Source organism: Vidua macroura, chromosome 2, assembly GCF_024509145.1.
Source record: "Vidua macroura isolate BioBank_ID:100142 chromosome 2, ASM2450914v1, whole genome shotgun sequence".
NCBI lineage: Eukaryota > Metazoa > Chordata > Aves > Passeriformes > Viduidae > Vidua > Vidua macroura.
Genome location: NC_071572.1, coordinates 98,147,866 through 98,163,009, shown reverse-complemented (window position 1 = coordinate 98,163,009; position 15,144 = coordinate 98,147,866). Strand labels below are relative to the sequence as shown.

The 15,144-nt window shown below is 37.8% G+C and overlaps 1 protein-coding gene across 4 annotated transcripts in view; it reads left to right on the top strand.

Moving 5' to 3' along the window:
• Positions 1-15,144, top strand: part of VPS36 (vacuolar protein sorting 36 homolog) — a 26,959-nt gene extending 11,815 nt beyond the window's left edge. Inside the window, exons 7-15 of one of the 4 annotated variants that reach the window (XR_008435669.1) lie at positions 610-642; positions 762-839; positions 1,262-1,396; positions 2,295-2,360; positions 2,858-2,922; positions 3,366-3,450; positions 5,906-5,982; positions 6,066-6,293; positions 6,396-6,479. Coding sequence is in view for 3 of the 4 variants with exons in the window: in XM_053970050.1 (XP_053826025.1) it covers positions 610-642; positions 762-839; positions 1,262-1,396; positions 2,295-2,360; positions 2,858-2,922; positions 3,366-3,450; positions 5,906-5,982; positions 6,396-6,609 (753 nt within the window). In the remaining variant the exon portion in view is untranslated. Of the gene's footprint in view, positions 1-609; positions 643-761; positions 840-1,261; positions 1,397-2,294; positions 2,361-2,857; positions 2,923-3,365; positions 3,451-5,905; positions 5,983-6,065; positions 9,557-14,751 lie in introns of those variants that run through there. The other 3 variants (XM_053970051.1, XM_053970050.1, XM_053970053.1) reach the window with 3 other exon arrangements.

The window sequence follows — 15,144 nt, the reverse complement described above, 5'->3', positions numbered from 1 at the left end:
TTTGTCCCTCAGATATTCTCTTCCTTGCTCATTTAAAATGAGTGTTTCTTACTAGTTAAGTGACATTACTAATTAAGTAACACTGATGAGTGTAAAGCTGTCTTGTCAGGAGGAGTACATCTGTAGCTTTACAGCTGTCTTGCAGCTGGCCAGAAACAACAGATCTCCTTGAGGGAGGGTTAATTGTTGGAATAAAACCTACCATCACTACCCAGAAAGCTTCCCCCACCTTGCAGAGACCATAATAAACTTGGACAGTTTAATCTTTCTTGGACTCAGTATCTCATTGTCCCTTCCTATCACATGGACATCATAAATCAGACCAAAATTCTATTCATTTACTGGAAAAGTATGTGATTGTTTAATTCTCTTCTTCGTTCTTTGTTGTTTATTTTAATTATGAGATATGCTGTAAATTTATTTTAATTATGAGACATGCTGTAAATGTCTATCAACAAATAAGGTATGGTATCTCATATTGTAACATACTCATCTAAAAGGGTAGCAGCTCTTATGAATAGCTTGGGTAGGTGGACAAAGGCATCGCCTGTGTCCATAAAACTGAATGCTGTAATTATACTTATCTGCATTGTCTGCTTTTCATTTCAGGCTTTTGAGGACCTTAGCAAACTAATGGAGAAGGTATGGATGAATAGTAGGTGTCACTTGGCCAAGTAGACTTAGGCTTGTTTTCTCAGTTTTAAGCACACTTTTTTTCTCTTGTGCTGGAAATTGACTTATCTGTGTATGTTTCTTGATAGGCTAAGGAAATGGTGGAATTATCCAAGTCAATAGCTAACAAGATTAAAGAAAAACAAGGTGACATCACTGAGGATGAGGTAAATTAATTTTGTTTTTAAATTCTACAAAAATGTTCCTATGAAAAGCAGAAAGCTGTCTGTTTAATAATGTAGTGTTAATAAAAACCCTTGCTGGTTGGTTTTGTTGTGTTTAGTCTCTTATACTTGGTGTAGAATTTACTTGCTTAGTGTTAATTTTTCTTTTGACTTTTTTTAAAAACAATGATTTTACTGCTATGTTTCTAATTTTTTACCTGTGCTGATCAAAACCAAATGGTATGAAAACCATCAAAACCAAATTGCCTTCTCTTTGCCTAGTAATTGACTTTTTTGGTAGTAATCTGAGGGATTTATTCACCAAAACTGTGTTATAGTAATAAAATTTTAAAAATATTTTTTAAAAACCAGAATCACTCATTAGTGCTGTATTTTTAAATTTATTTGTTTGTTTGCTTGTTCAGACCATTAGATTCAAGTCCTACCTACTGAGTATGGGTATAGCTAATCCAGTTACGAGGGAAACATATGGATCTGGTACACAGTACCACATGCAACTGGCAAAGCAACTGGCTGGAATCCTGCAGACACCCTTAGAGGTAAAGCACCATACCTCGCACCAGCATTTTCCATGTGTTGAATTTTGATGTAGGTGTGTTTTGGCTGTAGTAGTCTGCCTCTTTTTAAAGCAGATTTAGCAGCACAGCCTCCTATTCAGTGTTAATGGCAGGAATATATATTGCCTTTTTGAATAAAAAAATTCAGTACGAATTTTTCTTTGGACTAATGCCATCAACTTCTGATTTGCAAAATGTTGATGAGATTTAGAAAATTATTCAAGTGGTCTTTCTTCTATTTGAACAGCTCTGTATTCATCCCTTGCTGCAGAGTATTTTTTTTTTTAAAGAAAGAGTGAAATGACACTGACTGAAAATAAAAGTAACAAGTCTTTTTAAACTGCTTAAAATTTATATATTTTGCAAATATAGGACAGAATTATTAAGTAGATTACCAGCCCATAATAATATCTCATGTTTTAATTCATCTTAAGCTATTAAGTTTAATAAGCTACAAGTTTCTCACCAAAAAGTTAAATTTCATATTGCAGCTTAAAAGGCTATGTTCCTCCTAAAAAGCATGTCTACTACAGTATTTTTGTGAAAGGTATGTGCTATCTACTGTGATCAGAATTGAAAACTGAGTTTTTCTGAAAAGTAAAAATGGTAAATTGATTGATAGATTTAATATATTGAAATTCCTTGTTCCTATGATTTATTCTCTGCTTTAAAATCAAAGTAATTCACAGTCCTTGGGTGTAGTGTCACTATTTTTCATTTTAAAATGATTAGTGAAAGGTACAACTTACCTCTTTAGTTTTTTTCCCATTAGGGCCCATCATTTAGCCCCTCTGTTCCACCTGTTTAATCAGCCACCTGCAAGTAGAGATTGAGTTTCCTGGGCTAATGCTGTTTCTCTTACTTGTGCTCATGAACACAGGAGCGAGGGGGGATCATGTCTCTGACGGAAGTGTACTGTCTGGTGAATCGTGCTCGAGGGCTAGAGGTGAGACACGGCTCTGGGGCAGTATAACAGGACTTCAGTCATAAGGAAATTAAAGGGTAAAAATGTTCCCTACCAATGGCTTGTTCTACTTGTCTACAACACTCCTTATTAAAATTAGAGGGTTTTTACCTTCCTCTTTGTCATTTTTCTTTATAATACTTATGTGTCCTTTACAAGCTGTAATAATGTATGCTGCTTTTTATGATACAATGTAAAAGGGAAAATCCATACTTATCTGGAGACAAAGGTCAGAGACCACTAAAGAATGGTGAATGTTCTGGGAATTTTTTTTAACAAAATGCAGCAATCCTTTCTGTAAACAAGGCATGAAGGATTATTATAGAACACATAGTGAGGGAACAGAAAGGAGCATAGAAGCCAAGAAAATAGGCTGCACAATAGAAAGGAAAAAGAATTAACAATAAGTGTAGCCTGGTGTATGTTATACTATACACCTGAAATGCAAGCTGTGAATAAATGTTTTACTGTTTTTGTAGTTGCTGTCACCAGAAGATTTAGTAAATGCTTGTAAAATGCTGGAATCACTGAAATTACCAATAAGGTAAGAGCTTTACAGATTTACTTAGAACGCATGGCACTCATAGGTCACACCATGATTATTTAATATTTTACTTGAAGTTGATCTTTTTTGTGGTTGTTGTGGGTATTTTAACAAAGTCATTCTTTGTTCAAAGGATGCTGCCATATGCATTAACATCCACTCTACATTAAAACATTAATTTTTAGCTAGGAGGATGTAATTTTTTCACTTAGAATTTTTTCAGACTGGAAAAGGGTTACAGTTAAGACCAGACATATGCCCTGCTCTTTTCTGTCTCTTCAGATTTTGAATATGCTGTTAAGTTCATCTTAGAGAGCTTGCTTGGATTTGGGGGGATCTTTTTCCCCTTTTGTAAAGTAGTTATAGGTGTGGATGCATTAGAAACATGACCATAAGTGATGTGCACAAGGTTTTGTTACTTTGCCTCTCTTTTTTGATTTTAGGCTTCGGATATTTGATAGTGGTGTGATGGTGATTGAACTCCAGTCTCATAATGAAGAGGAAATGGTAGCTGCTGCTTTAGAGACAGTAAGTGTACTTCATTTCCTTCAGTGTTCTGACCATGCTAGGGAAATTTAAACACATTAGGTAAAAAACTTGAGGTATGGAATTTCCTCTTGAGGTTTCAAAATACAAAGCATTCCACTTCGTATCTTCTAAGAGAAATATTTAAATAGCACTTCTCATCTTCAAAGTTCCCTGCAGACAATAATCTTAATCATTACTTTCTCTTTAAGGAATAAATCACTTTTCTATCTCTTTTTAAACTTCATTAACCTTCAGCCTTCCTCCAAATCTTTTGCACTGTAGGCTGAAATTCATGGCATTTATTGAGCACCTAATTTAACAGAAGTGGACTTCAGACACTGTACTGCTTGAAGGCAGTGGAAACAGCTCTAAAATGTTGATACAGGTGGTTGTTTGGTTTGGGTTTATTTCATAGAACAGTACACTGTATGTGTGCCAAATTTGCTGCTGTGAAGAGCGCTCAGTAGAAGAATAGTGTATATAGAATTAAGCCAGCTTCATCAGGGAAAATAATAGTATGAATTGCTCAGTGTCATAAACCTTTGTGGTGTTGCTGCCTCTGGACACTTTACAGTCCTGTTATCCCATAATTTGTTTCATTTTTCCATGTCTTTCTGAGTGGAATGTAATTTTTTGGTTTTCATACATTTGAGGAAGGGCTGATCCAGTTTATCCAAAGTTAAATGTCAAGGTCAAAGAGGGGCAGTCAAGAAAAAGTAGAGCTATCACAGACACCTCCTCACTTGACACAAGGTAGACTGCTCAGTGTGTTTTGCATGATTGTCACCATATAGCTTTTACTCATCAGAATGACTTTCAGATAAGAGAAATAGATAAGAGAAATGTTTACAGTGATTTAAAAGATTCCATTCTAAATCAACAACATTGAAATGCTTAAGTCTTTCAGTATATGTTAATATTTTCAGTTTATTTTCTTAAATTTATAGAAAAATACCAAGACCATTTTAGGGCTTTTTTCTGATTATTTTTGGTTTCTAATGATATTTTTTGTCTTCAGTAAGAGTGCTTATGTCTTTGAAAAGAAAGGAAAAACCTTTCTTGATAACAAAGGAGGTCAACTGCAAAAACCAGCAGATGGTGGATTTATTACCAAGGTGCCTTTTTTCTGTTATTTGCATAATATGAAACTTTGGCTCCATAGAAGAATCGAAGGGAGAGGCTTCAACTGAGGAAGACTAAAGGAAAAGGGAAGATGAGACTAGTGGCCAAAAGCACCCATACTTTAATGTTACTGCACATTATCCATTAAGTTCTGAGAAGTGAAAGGAAGCCATAGGGCTTCAGGCAGGAGAGAGATGTAATTTTGAATGGTTAGTGAAGACAGGAAATAACACGGACATCAAAGGAATCCGACAGCACCACCCTTGATGAGCATAGTGGTTTGAGGAGGAAAGATAAGTAATCACCAATTGTATAGCTGACGTGCATTACTCAGATTTGATCTCTTAGCTTCCAAAAATCTCATGTTAGGACTGATTTAATCTGAGTTTCTGTAAAAAGACTACTGCTGAGAATGATGCAGAATAGACCCCTCCCCACCCAGTTATGTGGGAAGCAGGAAATGGGAACTACATCCGGATTTACAACTCTGCTTGAATCTAAAGCAATGGAGAAATGGAAAAATTATTAATATTTAGGGAATAAAACCTGTTTATCTGGGAAATTCAATGCAATAATAAGTCTAGACTTCATATGTAGTATTTTTCTAGTATTTTGAACATCCACATGTCCAACATGTGTGAGAAGGCTTCATTTTATTAAGTAGCATGGTTGAGACAAAAGGGCCAAAGTTTTGAGTCCCAAGAGTGAACCTGTCTTTTGTGTCAGCTGAATGTGATGGTGGCTTTTAGTTACTCCTCTAGTATGCCATAATATCATGTGAATTACTAAGGTTTGGGGATTTTCCTGTAGGCAGTGGATGTATTTTAAATGCCATAAAACTCAAATTCTTCTCTTCCACCTGAAATGACATATTTCTACACTGATGAGCTGCCCTGAACAGGTCTTTTATTTCCTCATTTAGTCTTCAGTGTTTGCAGAATCACTTAGAATAGTTCTGCTGTGTAAATACTGATGGAGACTGTATTCTGCTGTCTGAGGTATTCTAATACTTCAGTTCATTTGGTTCCAAGGCATCTTTAAAAAAAAAAAATCCAAAGGAAAGGGTACCGTATAATTTTTTTTACAGATGTAACTCTTTTCTCTCTTGCTTTTTTATACTTAGCAATTTTCCCAGGACACAGAAGAGGTGTTTTTAAGGGGAAATACTCATAATTAGTTGTACTTTTAAAAAAGCAAATAAATTAATTCTCTTCTCAAGGGATTTGCTACCAGTTTATCACTTTACAAGGCTAGACCTGATTCAGTAGCTGAGAGAACTTTGTTGTTCATCTAAAGCCATAGTTTGTTTATTTGTGTATTTGGTTTTCGATAGGTATCCGAAAAGGGTTCTCTCACAGCTGATGAGTTTGCTAAGCTAGTGGGGATGTCTGTTCTCTTAGCCAAAGAAAGGTAAGTAATAATTGTTGTGTTTAATACTTTAGTTATCGTGTTGTCCTCAAGTAATACAGGACATCTTCTTTTGCTTTCTCTAGGCTGCTTCTTGCAGAAAAGATGGGCCATCTTTGCAGAGATGATTCAGTGGAAGGCTTGAGATTCTACCCAAATTTATTTCTGACACAAAGCTAATACCACTTGTGTACAATTTGTTACGTAATAATTGAACAACAGAGCAGAATCCTTCCAAGAACTGACTTTAAAATTCTTATTTTGTTAGTCAGCTGCAACAGACATGAACATTGCGATGCTTTTACAGTTCTCAGGTATTTCAAATGCTGAATTGTCTTACATGGAACTGAAAGAAAATAGAAATCACAAAGTCAGAAGCATGTCTATTGTCTCAAGACAACTCACTCCTTTTTCAGGTTTTATTTGATGTGCTGTGTAGTTTCTCATTTCAAGAGAAGATTCCACATCAATGAAAGTGGAGAGAATATCACTGTAGAGTGCTGTGAGGGTCAGCGCCCGGAAGCCAGGTTACTGCATACTCCAATTCCAGTTTGCCTGTGTCTGGAGCAACAAAGCAGACAGATGTATCCAGTGATAAGAAGCATGACTTTGGTGTGTACTGAGGTATAAGGAACAAACTAGTGTAGAATAACCCCTTCTCCCAGAAGTGATGAACAGTTTTCTAAGGGAGGATCTTGGGGTTCTAGAATTTGAGACAGAAAGAACCTGCTGCTAGAGATATTACTGTATGTCAGGCTATTCTAGAAATTACCGTGTTTCTTTTCTTGTGTCTTACACTAATATCTCAGATAGAAGCATTGTTAGCACAGACTTCCTCCCTTCTCTTTCCTTGCCATCTTCCTTCCTGTCCATTTATGTTGCACTTTGGGTGCCCTTTCTCTGTCCTCTCTGTAGCAGAGTGGAGCAGCCTCCTGTCACTTTACCAGACCCTGTGCTTTAATGTGCTCATATTTTATCTTGTACTTCTAACAAAAGTTAATAATTTGTTTGTTTCATCAGCCTATTACCTGTTCTGGGGAAACAGTTCATTTGCTTACCTCTCATATGTGAAAATTAATATGTTTTCTATATTGAAGGGAGGAAGAAGACTATCACCCTGTGTTTAATAATCACAAGGTATCATTGTTTGGTATTCCTCACCCTGTGTTCACACTGAATGCGATATAATAGCCTCAGTTTTCATAACTCCAGTGGAGTTGCTACACTACTTGAAGATCTGTCATGATAATAACAGTTAAGTGGATTTTTCTGATCCACATTACCTGAATTTTTGGCATTTTGAAGTGATTATTTTTAATAAATAAAGTTAATTCAAGGTATTGGCAAGGACAGTATACAGGTGACTGCATTGTGGTTGTGATGGCTGGATCAACTTTACAAGAAAGCACCAAAAGGCTTTTAACATGAGCCTGAAGATATTTTCAGAACTATTTTAGTGTTACCATAGCATGAGTTAAGAGCCTGCCAGTAGTTCAGTGCAGAGATTCCTACAGTGATCATGCCTGTGGCTCGTCCTTTATATCCAGGGAATTGTGTCCTCTTACTCTTGTCACAAGCAAACTTTCATGTAGTGCTTTCTTTAAGGCAGCTTTCCTCTGCTCCATGAGGGCGCTAAAACTGATGTCTTTGACATGGCTGAAGGAACCACTTCCACACTATTATTACTGTGTCAGTCACCTGGTGTCATCTCTTCAGGAGCCTTACAGCTTGCTGCTTTCCTTCATCCTCCCCACAAGCCAAAGGAGAGATCCATGCAAAGTACACTGAGCACCACATATCTAAGGAGGGACTGAAAAGTGAGACATTTGGAAGCAAAAAGCTGTTTTGTGACAACTGTCTCTTTTGCCCAATAAAAGCCTGTCATGGAAGGCCAGTGGTTTATGGGCCTGAATGTCTCCCCACAAGGGGGCACGTCAACAAAACCTGAGAGGAAATGCCAAGTGTTCAATGCCAGCCTCTGTCCTCCAACCCCGAGGGTTTCATTATCTTACTTAAGCAATAATAATGCAGCCTGTTTAGAATAATGGTACCTTCTCAAGCTTTGCTTTTCCACGATTTTTCCTTGACTTTGGTTTTCCTCCAGACAAAAAGGCTATAGGGTAAATTGTATTGCTGGTTTAGAATTTAAACAGACAAATGAGAAAATGGCTACTAGAATGTAAGAAAAATTAAAACATTTTCTTATATAGATTGTTCTGTTGATTTTTTTTTTTCCTTATAAATGTTTAAAATGCTTTACACATTAAAATCTTGTGGTTCCATGAGGCAGGTTTTTGAAGCACATCATATTTTTACTGTCTCACTTTGTAACTAAAAGAGTACAATATAGTTTTGATTTAAAGGGCAGAATTAAATGTAATTAGAAGGCCTTGCTTCTGTTGCTGAGTAGTCTGTTACCCATCCCAGCCAGAACAGTTAAACTGTAGGTGTCTACACAAGCACTGCTTTCATGAGATCATATTAGTTTAATACAGAAGGTATATATATGAACCTTTCCTGTTTTGATTATTCCTAGGATATTTGTATCACAATATATGACCATTTTGCCAGGGCTGCCTACACAAACAGTACTTGTCTTTTTTTGGAGCAGTCTTAAATGATGATTATGTTTGTCATTTGCAAACATGGACCTTTTTATACCTCGGACAGGAAAACACTCCTCAGGAATCTGTACATCTTTTCCGTTTCTCCTTTGCCTTTGTTTTCAGGAAAATTACATTCAGCCAATGGAAACATGGATCTAATCTGGACCATATTTCTGAAATGCAAATTTTTTTCTTCTGAAAAGTATATGTGGACGTGCATTTGGAAGTCTTCAGAAATGTATCTTTCATAATCATTTATGGGTGCATATTGATTAGCTAAACTCTTTGATGCTCCGTTCTTCTTGAGCAGGACTTCCATGGTTTGTCCAAAGAGCCTGACTGTGCTTCTAAAATTAGTGCAAGTATTGTGCCAGAATTCATGAGTACAGTAGTGGGAGACAGTAGGAGCCTGTTGCCAACTGTAGAGGTTCCTGCTTCCTGAAGCCTGGCAGGCACTCATTTCAACTGGACAGGTCTGTGAAAATACATACTGAAAAGGCAATTCAAAATTATTTGTGGATTTGATAAGAAATCATTGTTTTCTCTAGGAGGAACTCCCTCACCAATGTATTTTCTGTTGAGTTCACTTGACAAACCTGACAATTACGTTCCTTCTCCTATTCTAGCAGTTCACATTTCATCCTAACTCTCAGCCCTTCAGGCATTCATGTGAAATGCAAGACCGTATAGTTCCAAGTCACCTGCTGGGAAGACTTCAACTATCATTTTGTTCTCCAAAGAATGAGCTACAAGTATTCAAGCTGAGAGAATATTCTAGAAATATCTCTTGGTAACATTTATCTGTGTTTTAAAGATCTATTTAAATACTTTTATTGGAGCAGAAGTCCAAGTATCTGTCCTCCCAGACACCTCCCAGGTAGTTGTCCTGTCCAGTAGGCTTGAGAGTAATTTTTCTTTGTGGTTTAGAATTAAGATATTATTAAAAAAAAAAAAAAAAAAAAAAAAAAAAACAACCAAAGAAACAAACAAAACAAACAACCAAGCCCCAAACAAAAAACACATATCAAAACAAAAATTCCAGGAGTGACAGAGACATCTTAAATTTCAGAAAACCCCACAGCCTGCTAGTTAGCACATGCTTATGGAGAGGCAGGTCTGACAGAAACTGCACTGCTTCATATCCCTGCTACACACCAAAGACCAGGTAGGATCTGCGGTGTCCTGCTTTCCCACTGGATTCCGAATGCTGTGACTTCACGTTTTCTAGTGATGAAAGAGCACACCCTGCTCTGCCATGCTTACAGCAGAGATGGACAGCAAGTTCAAGGTAAAAGGGGCTGGTTCTGATGGAATAGTTGATGTGAATCTAGTCTTGCTCTGACCTCAAGGCTCAGACTAGACTTTTTGCATTGAAATACAATTCCAAGTATTTTACGTACTTGTATTGTCATCAGTATTATCTCAGGAAGTTGTAAAGGTGAGGACTGATCTAACCTAAAGGCTGTTTCACTGTATGTTTCAAGCCAAAGGTCAAATCAGTGCTCCTGTGTCACTTGCTTCATACATGCAGAACACTCACAGAAATGAAAATATGGGAGTTGCTATTTTCTTTTAACAAACAAACAAAATTTGCAGGAGGATACATTCTGTGTGAAGCACTCTCTTTTTACAAAGAACAAAAAAAGCCAGTACAGTTGCACAGAATACATTTGTGTCTGTTGCTGGTATGGTATTTTTACTGTGGCTATTTAGTGACTCACATCATGTAGGTAGAATTCTTTCTAAATGTTGCCTAAATAAAATAGTATTGGACACGGGTTATGAGAAACATCTGCTGTTTCAGCCAGGCTCAGCAGTTGTGTGTGTGTGGCATAATTCTCCCGAGTTTCACTTAGCATTGGACAGAGAATTTGAGGTGTGTCCTTAAATTGAAAAGATCTGGTTTGATCCACCCATTAGATGAGAATGGCAAAACTCCCACCGACTTCAAACCCAGGCTTTGTTGTGATTATCAAATGTTGACTAGTTAGCAGCTCTGGAAATCGGTGTATTAGGTATGGCTGAGCTCTAGCAGGGAGAAGCAAGAGCTTAAAATACATTCTGGAATGACAAAATGTTTTGGTCTTCTCAGTGGAAATATCAAACTAGCCACAACTGTTTGCAAAGTGACTGTTTCTGATCTTTCTGCATTTCTACTGTTTTATCCACAGTGTTTTGAGAAAGTCCAAGATTAGGAAAATTCTTTTTTTTCCACCAGGACTCTATTCATAAGTTACAAGGCCAGAAGAGACTAATGATAATCTCGCTTGACCTCTTGGCTAGCAGAAACTGCAGGACTTCCCTTATTTCATTTGTATTTGAGGTAGAACTCCTCTTTACAAACAACAAGAGATTGCATGTTCTGGGAAATCCTACTGCAGCCCTTGGCAGATTATTCCAGTGACTATTACCTTGTTGGAAAAATTTTTTTGCTGTACACAATCAGAATGTGTTTAGCTTTGGTTCTAGCCGCTAGACCTAATATTCAATAAATGCTTTATGAAGCATGAGTTCCTGTCATGCCCAGTTTCCTGGAATATAACAGTTTCTTAAACATTTATCATTTGGGGTCTTTTTGCCCACTTTGCTGTTCTTTTTTCTGCTCTTCCAAAGGCTTTCCATAACTACCTAATTGCCCCCATAAATTGTGAACACCACTATGGGCCAAGGAAAGCTACAGTAAAAGTGTTAATTGCAGAGGTAATTTGTTGCCCCAGTTTTTATGCCCCCAGCCATGCCCACAGAGGGCATTCCTGCGCTATCAAACACGTCCTTGAACCTGTGCTCATGCTCAGTTCATTCCCCATGCACATAGCTCAGACTTGCCAAAGTAAGGTGACACCGTTCTCTGCTCCAAACCTGTGGGCAGCAGCACGAATTCATGGATGTGACAGCGGGAGCTCAAGATTAGCTAACAACTCAGTCTGATCTCCAGATCTTTGTCAAGTAATGACTTCCCAGGAGGGAGCTGCACATCCTACAAAGTTCTAGAGTCCTTGTTCCTAGATGTGTCATTTTATGGGAGCTATATTAAAACAGATACTGTTGGCTAAAGCCCAGCTTGCTCAGAGATTGGTAAATTCTGAAGAAAAGTGACTATCACTGAACATTCTCCCAAGCTGCGTGTTATCGGAAAACTTGAGCAGTGATGATGTTACATCCTCTTTTAGGTCTTTGAAAATTTTTTAAATTGATAAAGCCTAATCTGTGTTTAAATCTTAAGGTTAATATGTCCTCCATGAAAATTACACATTAAAAGGACATTTTGGAATCAGTTAGTCAACACCTAATCATTTTAAAGCATAATGTGCTAATTCTACACAAGCATCCTTCATGGAAATATCAGGTCTTACCAATTCAAATATTCTCCGGAAATGTTAAGGATTATTACATTATAACATTACTTCCTCTACTCACCAAAGTTGTAAATTTATCTAAAATACATTTTTCACCAATTTCTGTCAAGTTGGTCAAGTGGTATTGGTCATTATACTCTCCCTTTTGTTATCAGCTTTTCCATCCCTGTTTCTGGAATCAGGGCTGTTCTCTCTTTACAAACCAACCAATGATAATTCATCCAGTCATCTAAAACCTCCACAGCATCTCCAGACCAACTGATTAGGAAAATAAAATTAAAAACTGTTGGATGAAAGTTTATCCAGAGCTGCTGATTTTGAGTTCTTTAACTGGAGCTGCTCTTAATTTTACATTCTCAGGCTTGCATTGGTACAGGAAGTATTTTATTACAAATCTGGAATTTTTGTCTGTTTTTCATCCCAAAACAGAACAGAAATATTTATTGAACATCAGTGTTTCTTTTGCACTCCACTTGATTAGTCAAATTTTTCACATAGCAGTAGAATAGCAACAAATCTTTTTTCAAATTTCAAGTTTCAAATTAATTTAAAAATTAGACAAATCTTTGTCACTTAGCATTGCTGACTGTAGATCTCATCTTCTTTTACATTCTTTACCAGTTTTTTGTTTCTGATTTTGCATTTCTGACAATTTTAGCACTTTTGTCCTACTTATTTTTATTAATTTAAATGCCTTTGGTCATTAAATTGTTCATATTCTTGTCTCTTGTCACCTGTCCAATCAAGACTACAGTGTAACTTTTTTTTTTTTAAAGCAATTTTCTTGAACAATGCAGAGATATAATTTCCAAAAGGACATGTTTCAGTTTCTCACTCTTTCCAGCTTTCTGAATTTTCCCCCTAAACCATCAAATATTTATATTACGGTTTTGGCCCTTACCTTGATTCTCTGTAACAGATGATTCTCTTGTATCCCAGCCAGCATGGCTTTGGAGGTTTCACAATTAAATCTCCTTTACTAGTGTGGGTGAGGGCAAACAGATTTCTCTGGCTCGCCTGCTTATCATTACTGCTCCCCTTAGGAAGCTTGAGGTCAATTTAATATCAGCAAGAGAAGGCTTTTAGCATATTTTGCACAGATAGAAAACACATACAATGTCACATCTCTCCCCCCTACACAGAGCAGAGAGGGAATTTAGTAGCCAGCCATTCTGCTTTCACACCTGGTGGTCTCTGGACAATATGTGCTACTACACGATCTTTTTTTTTTTATGCCAACATAAGAAAAAGACATTTTCTTCCCAGCCCAACTGTGCTGGCAGTGGGGACAGAGCCAGAAACCAACATACCACCTTATGCCCACTGAAAACCACCAACACAGCCAATCTGGTGATTGTGCCCTTCATGTAAGTACCCTCAATCTGGTTTGGGTAAAATCAAGCAGACCAGTTTCAGCTCCAGGCTGCAGTCAAGGTGGCTGCTCTGGCCTGGCTAAGCAGAGGCAGCTGCCCACAGCCTTTGGCACAACTCATCACCACACCTGCAAGTGATTTCTGCTCAGCTGCCAGCAGCTGGAGAACACATAATCCCATTTTTACAGGCCATGAAGCTTTTTCCTGTTAGACCTTCCTGCCATGGCTGTCTTCAACATTTCAGCCACACGGGCTGCCTCAGCCCAGCAGCTGCCTGGGATCTGTGTGCAGGTAGGATCCGTCTGCACTCTCCGCTCACTTATCACGCTGGCAGCTGGTGCTAGAGATCAGCAATTAAAGGTTACTCTCTCTTTGTATCCTTCAGTGTCCAACTTAATTTAGATCTCAACGTTTTGGTTGTGGGCTAAATGGGTACTCGTCTGCTCCCTTGTTCTCCCATCCCTTCTGTTATTAGTTTCTCGCTCTCTAGGGAAACCAACTTTAATGGCAAGGATTTTATCCATCGCTAGCCAGATGCCTCAGAGACCAGCACCATTGAAGTATTTTAATGAAAAATATGTTCCTGATGAAATTTGGATGGCATGTTAACAAAGACAGATTTTAGTCCTCAGCATCGCAGCAGGTGTATTATGTGCAAACATAATCCACTGTGCTTCAAAGGGTTTAATAAAGTAGCCTGTCTATTTATCCTGTGCTCATCCTCCTGTTATCTGGGGTCTTTACAATTTCCACCATACAATCATAGGGGCAACTTTTGATTTCTAATCATCATTTTTTGGACTCTGTCCCCTTTTGGAAGTGTTGACACAAAGGCAATACAGGTCTGGAAGAAGGCACTGAGGGGGACTGCAGTGACCTGAGCTGCTGTCTTGGCTTTGTTTCTGACTTTACTGTTTGAGCATAATGTCAGCAAATCCATTTACTCTGGCAGAAAAAAAAAAAAAAAAGGGGGAAAATCTTTTTCATCAGCATAGAGAAACGAAAGATCAAAGATCACTCGTAACTCAAAAAATACTGCAAGGCCATTGGATCAAAGGCACTATAATAAGTGCAAAATACTGTGATACAAGTAAAACATCTTGCCATGTGTTCCAGACTCTTTCCTGCTGCATGGATTTCTTTACTTTCTCCTCTGCATTACAACAGGGGAAAGAGATTTTCTTTCCTAGTGATCGAATCTTCAAAAGATTGTGCTCATAGTGGAAAAAAGCCTGGCAATATATCCACCAATATAAGATTTTTCAGATGTTAAATATAGGCAGCAAGTGAGACTGGAGTTTCAGTCTTGGACTTGAGCAGATGTTTCATCCACCTCACTCTTTTTCTTCTCTGAGCTTCTCCATCATCTGGAACCTACTTACAATATTGTTTTCTTTATTACCATGTATGATTTCTTTCCTGTTTCATTCAAACCAGACCCAGTGCCACAGTGCATTCACTTGTGCCAGCTGGTACCTTCCATGACCAGTGGGAAAGATGCTCCTGGCAAGACTGCACACCTCTGCACTTAGCACCTCTACAGTGGCACTGCCTGAAGGTGAATTCTTGCTGCCAGAGTCATGGACACAGGAAGCTCCTCAGCATTCAAAGGAAGCGTTGCCCAGTCTCACCACAAGACATGTAACAGGTGATGTAAGCTGCAAGTGTCTGGTGAAAAAATGCAGCATCCTTCATTTATTAGACTGAAAACACACGTGACTGTATCCTCCAAAACATCAAACAAAATCTTACCTACAATAAAAAAACAGGCAAATTAGAAACCCCCAATGGTACACACTTCTATTAAAACAAACATGGAGAATATTTAGA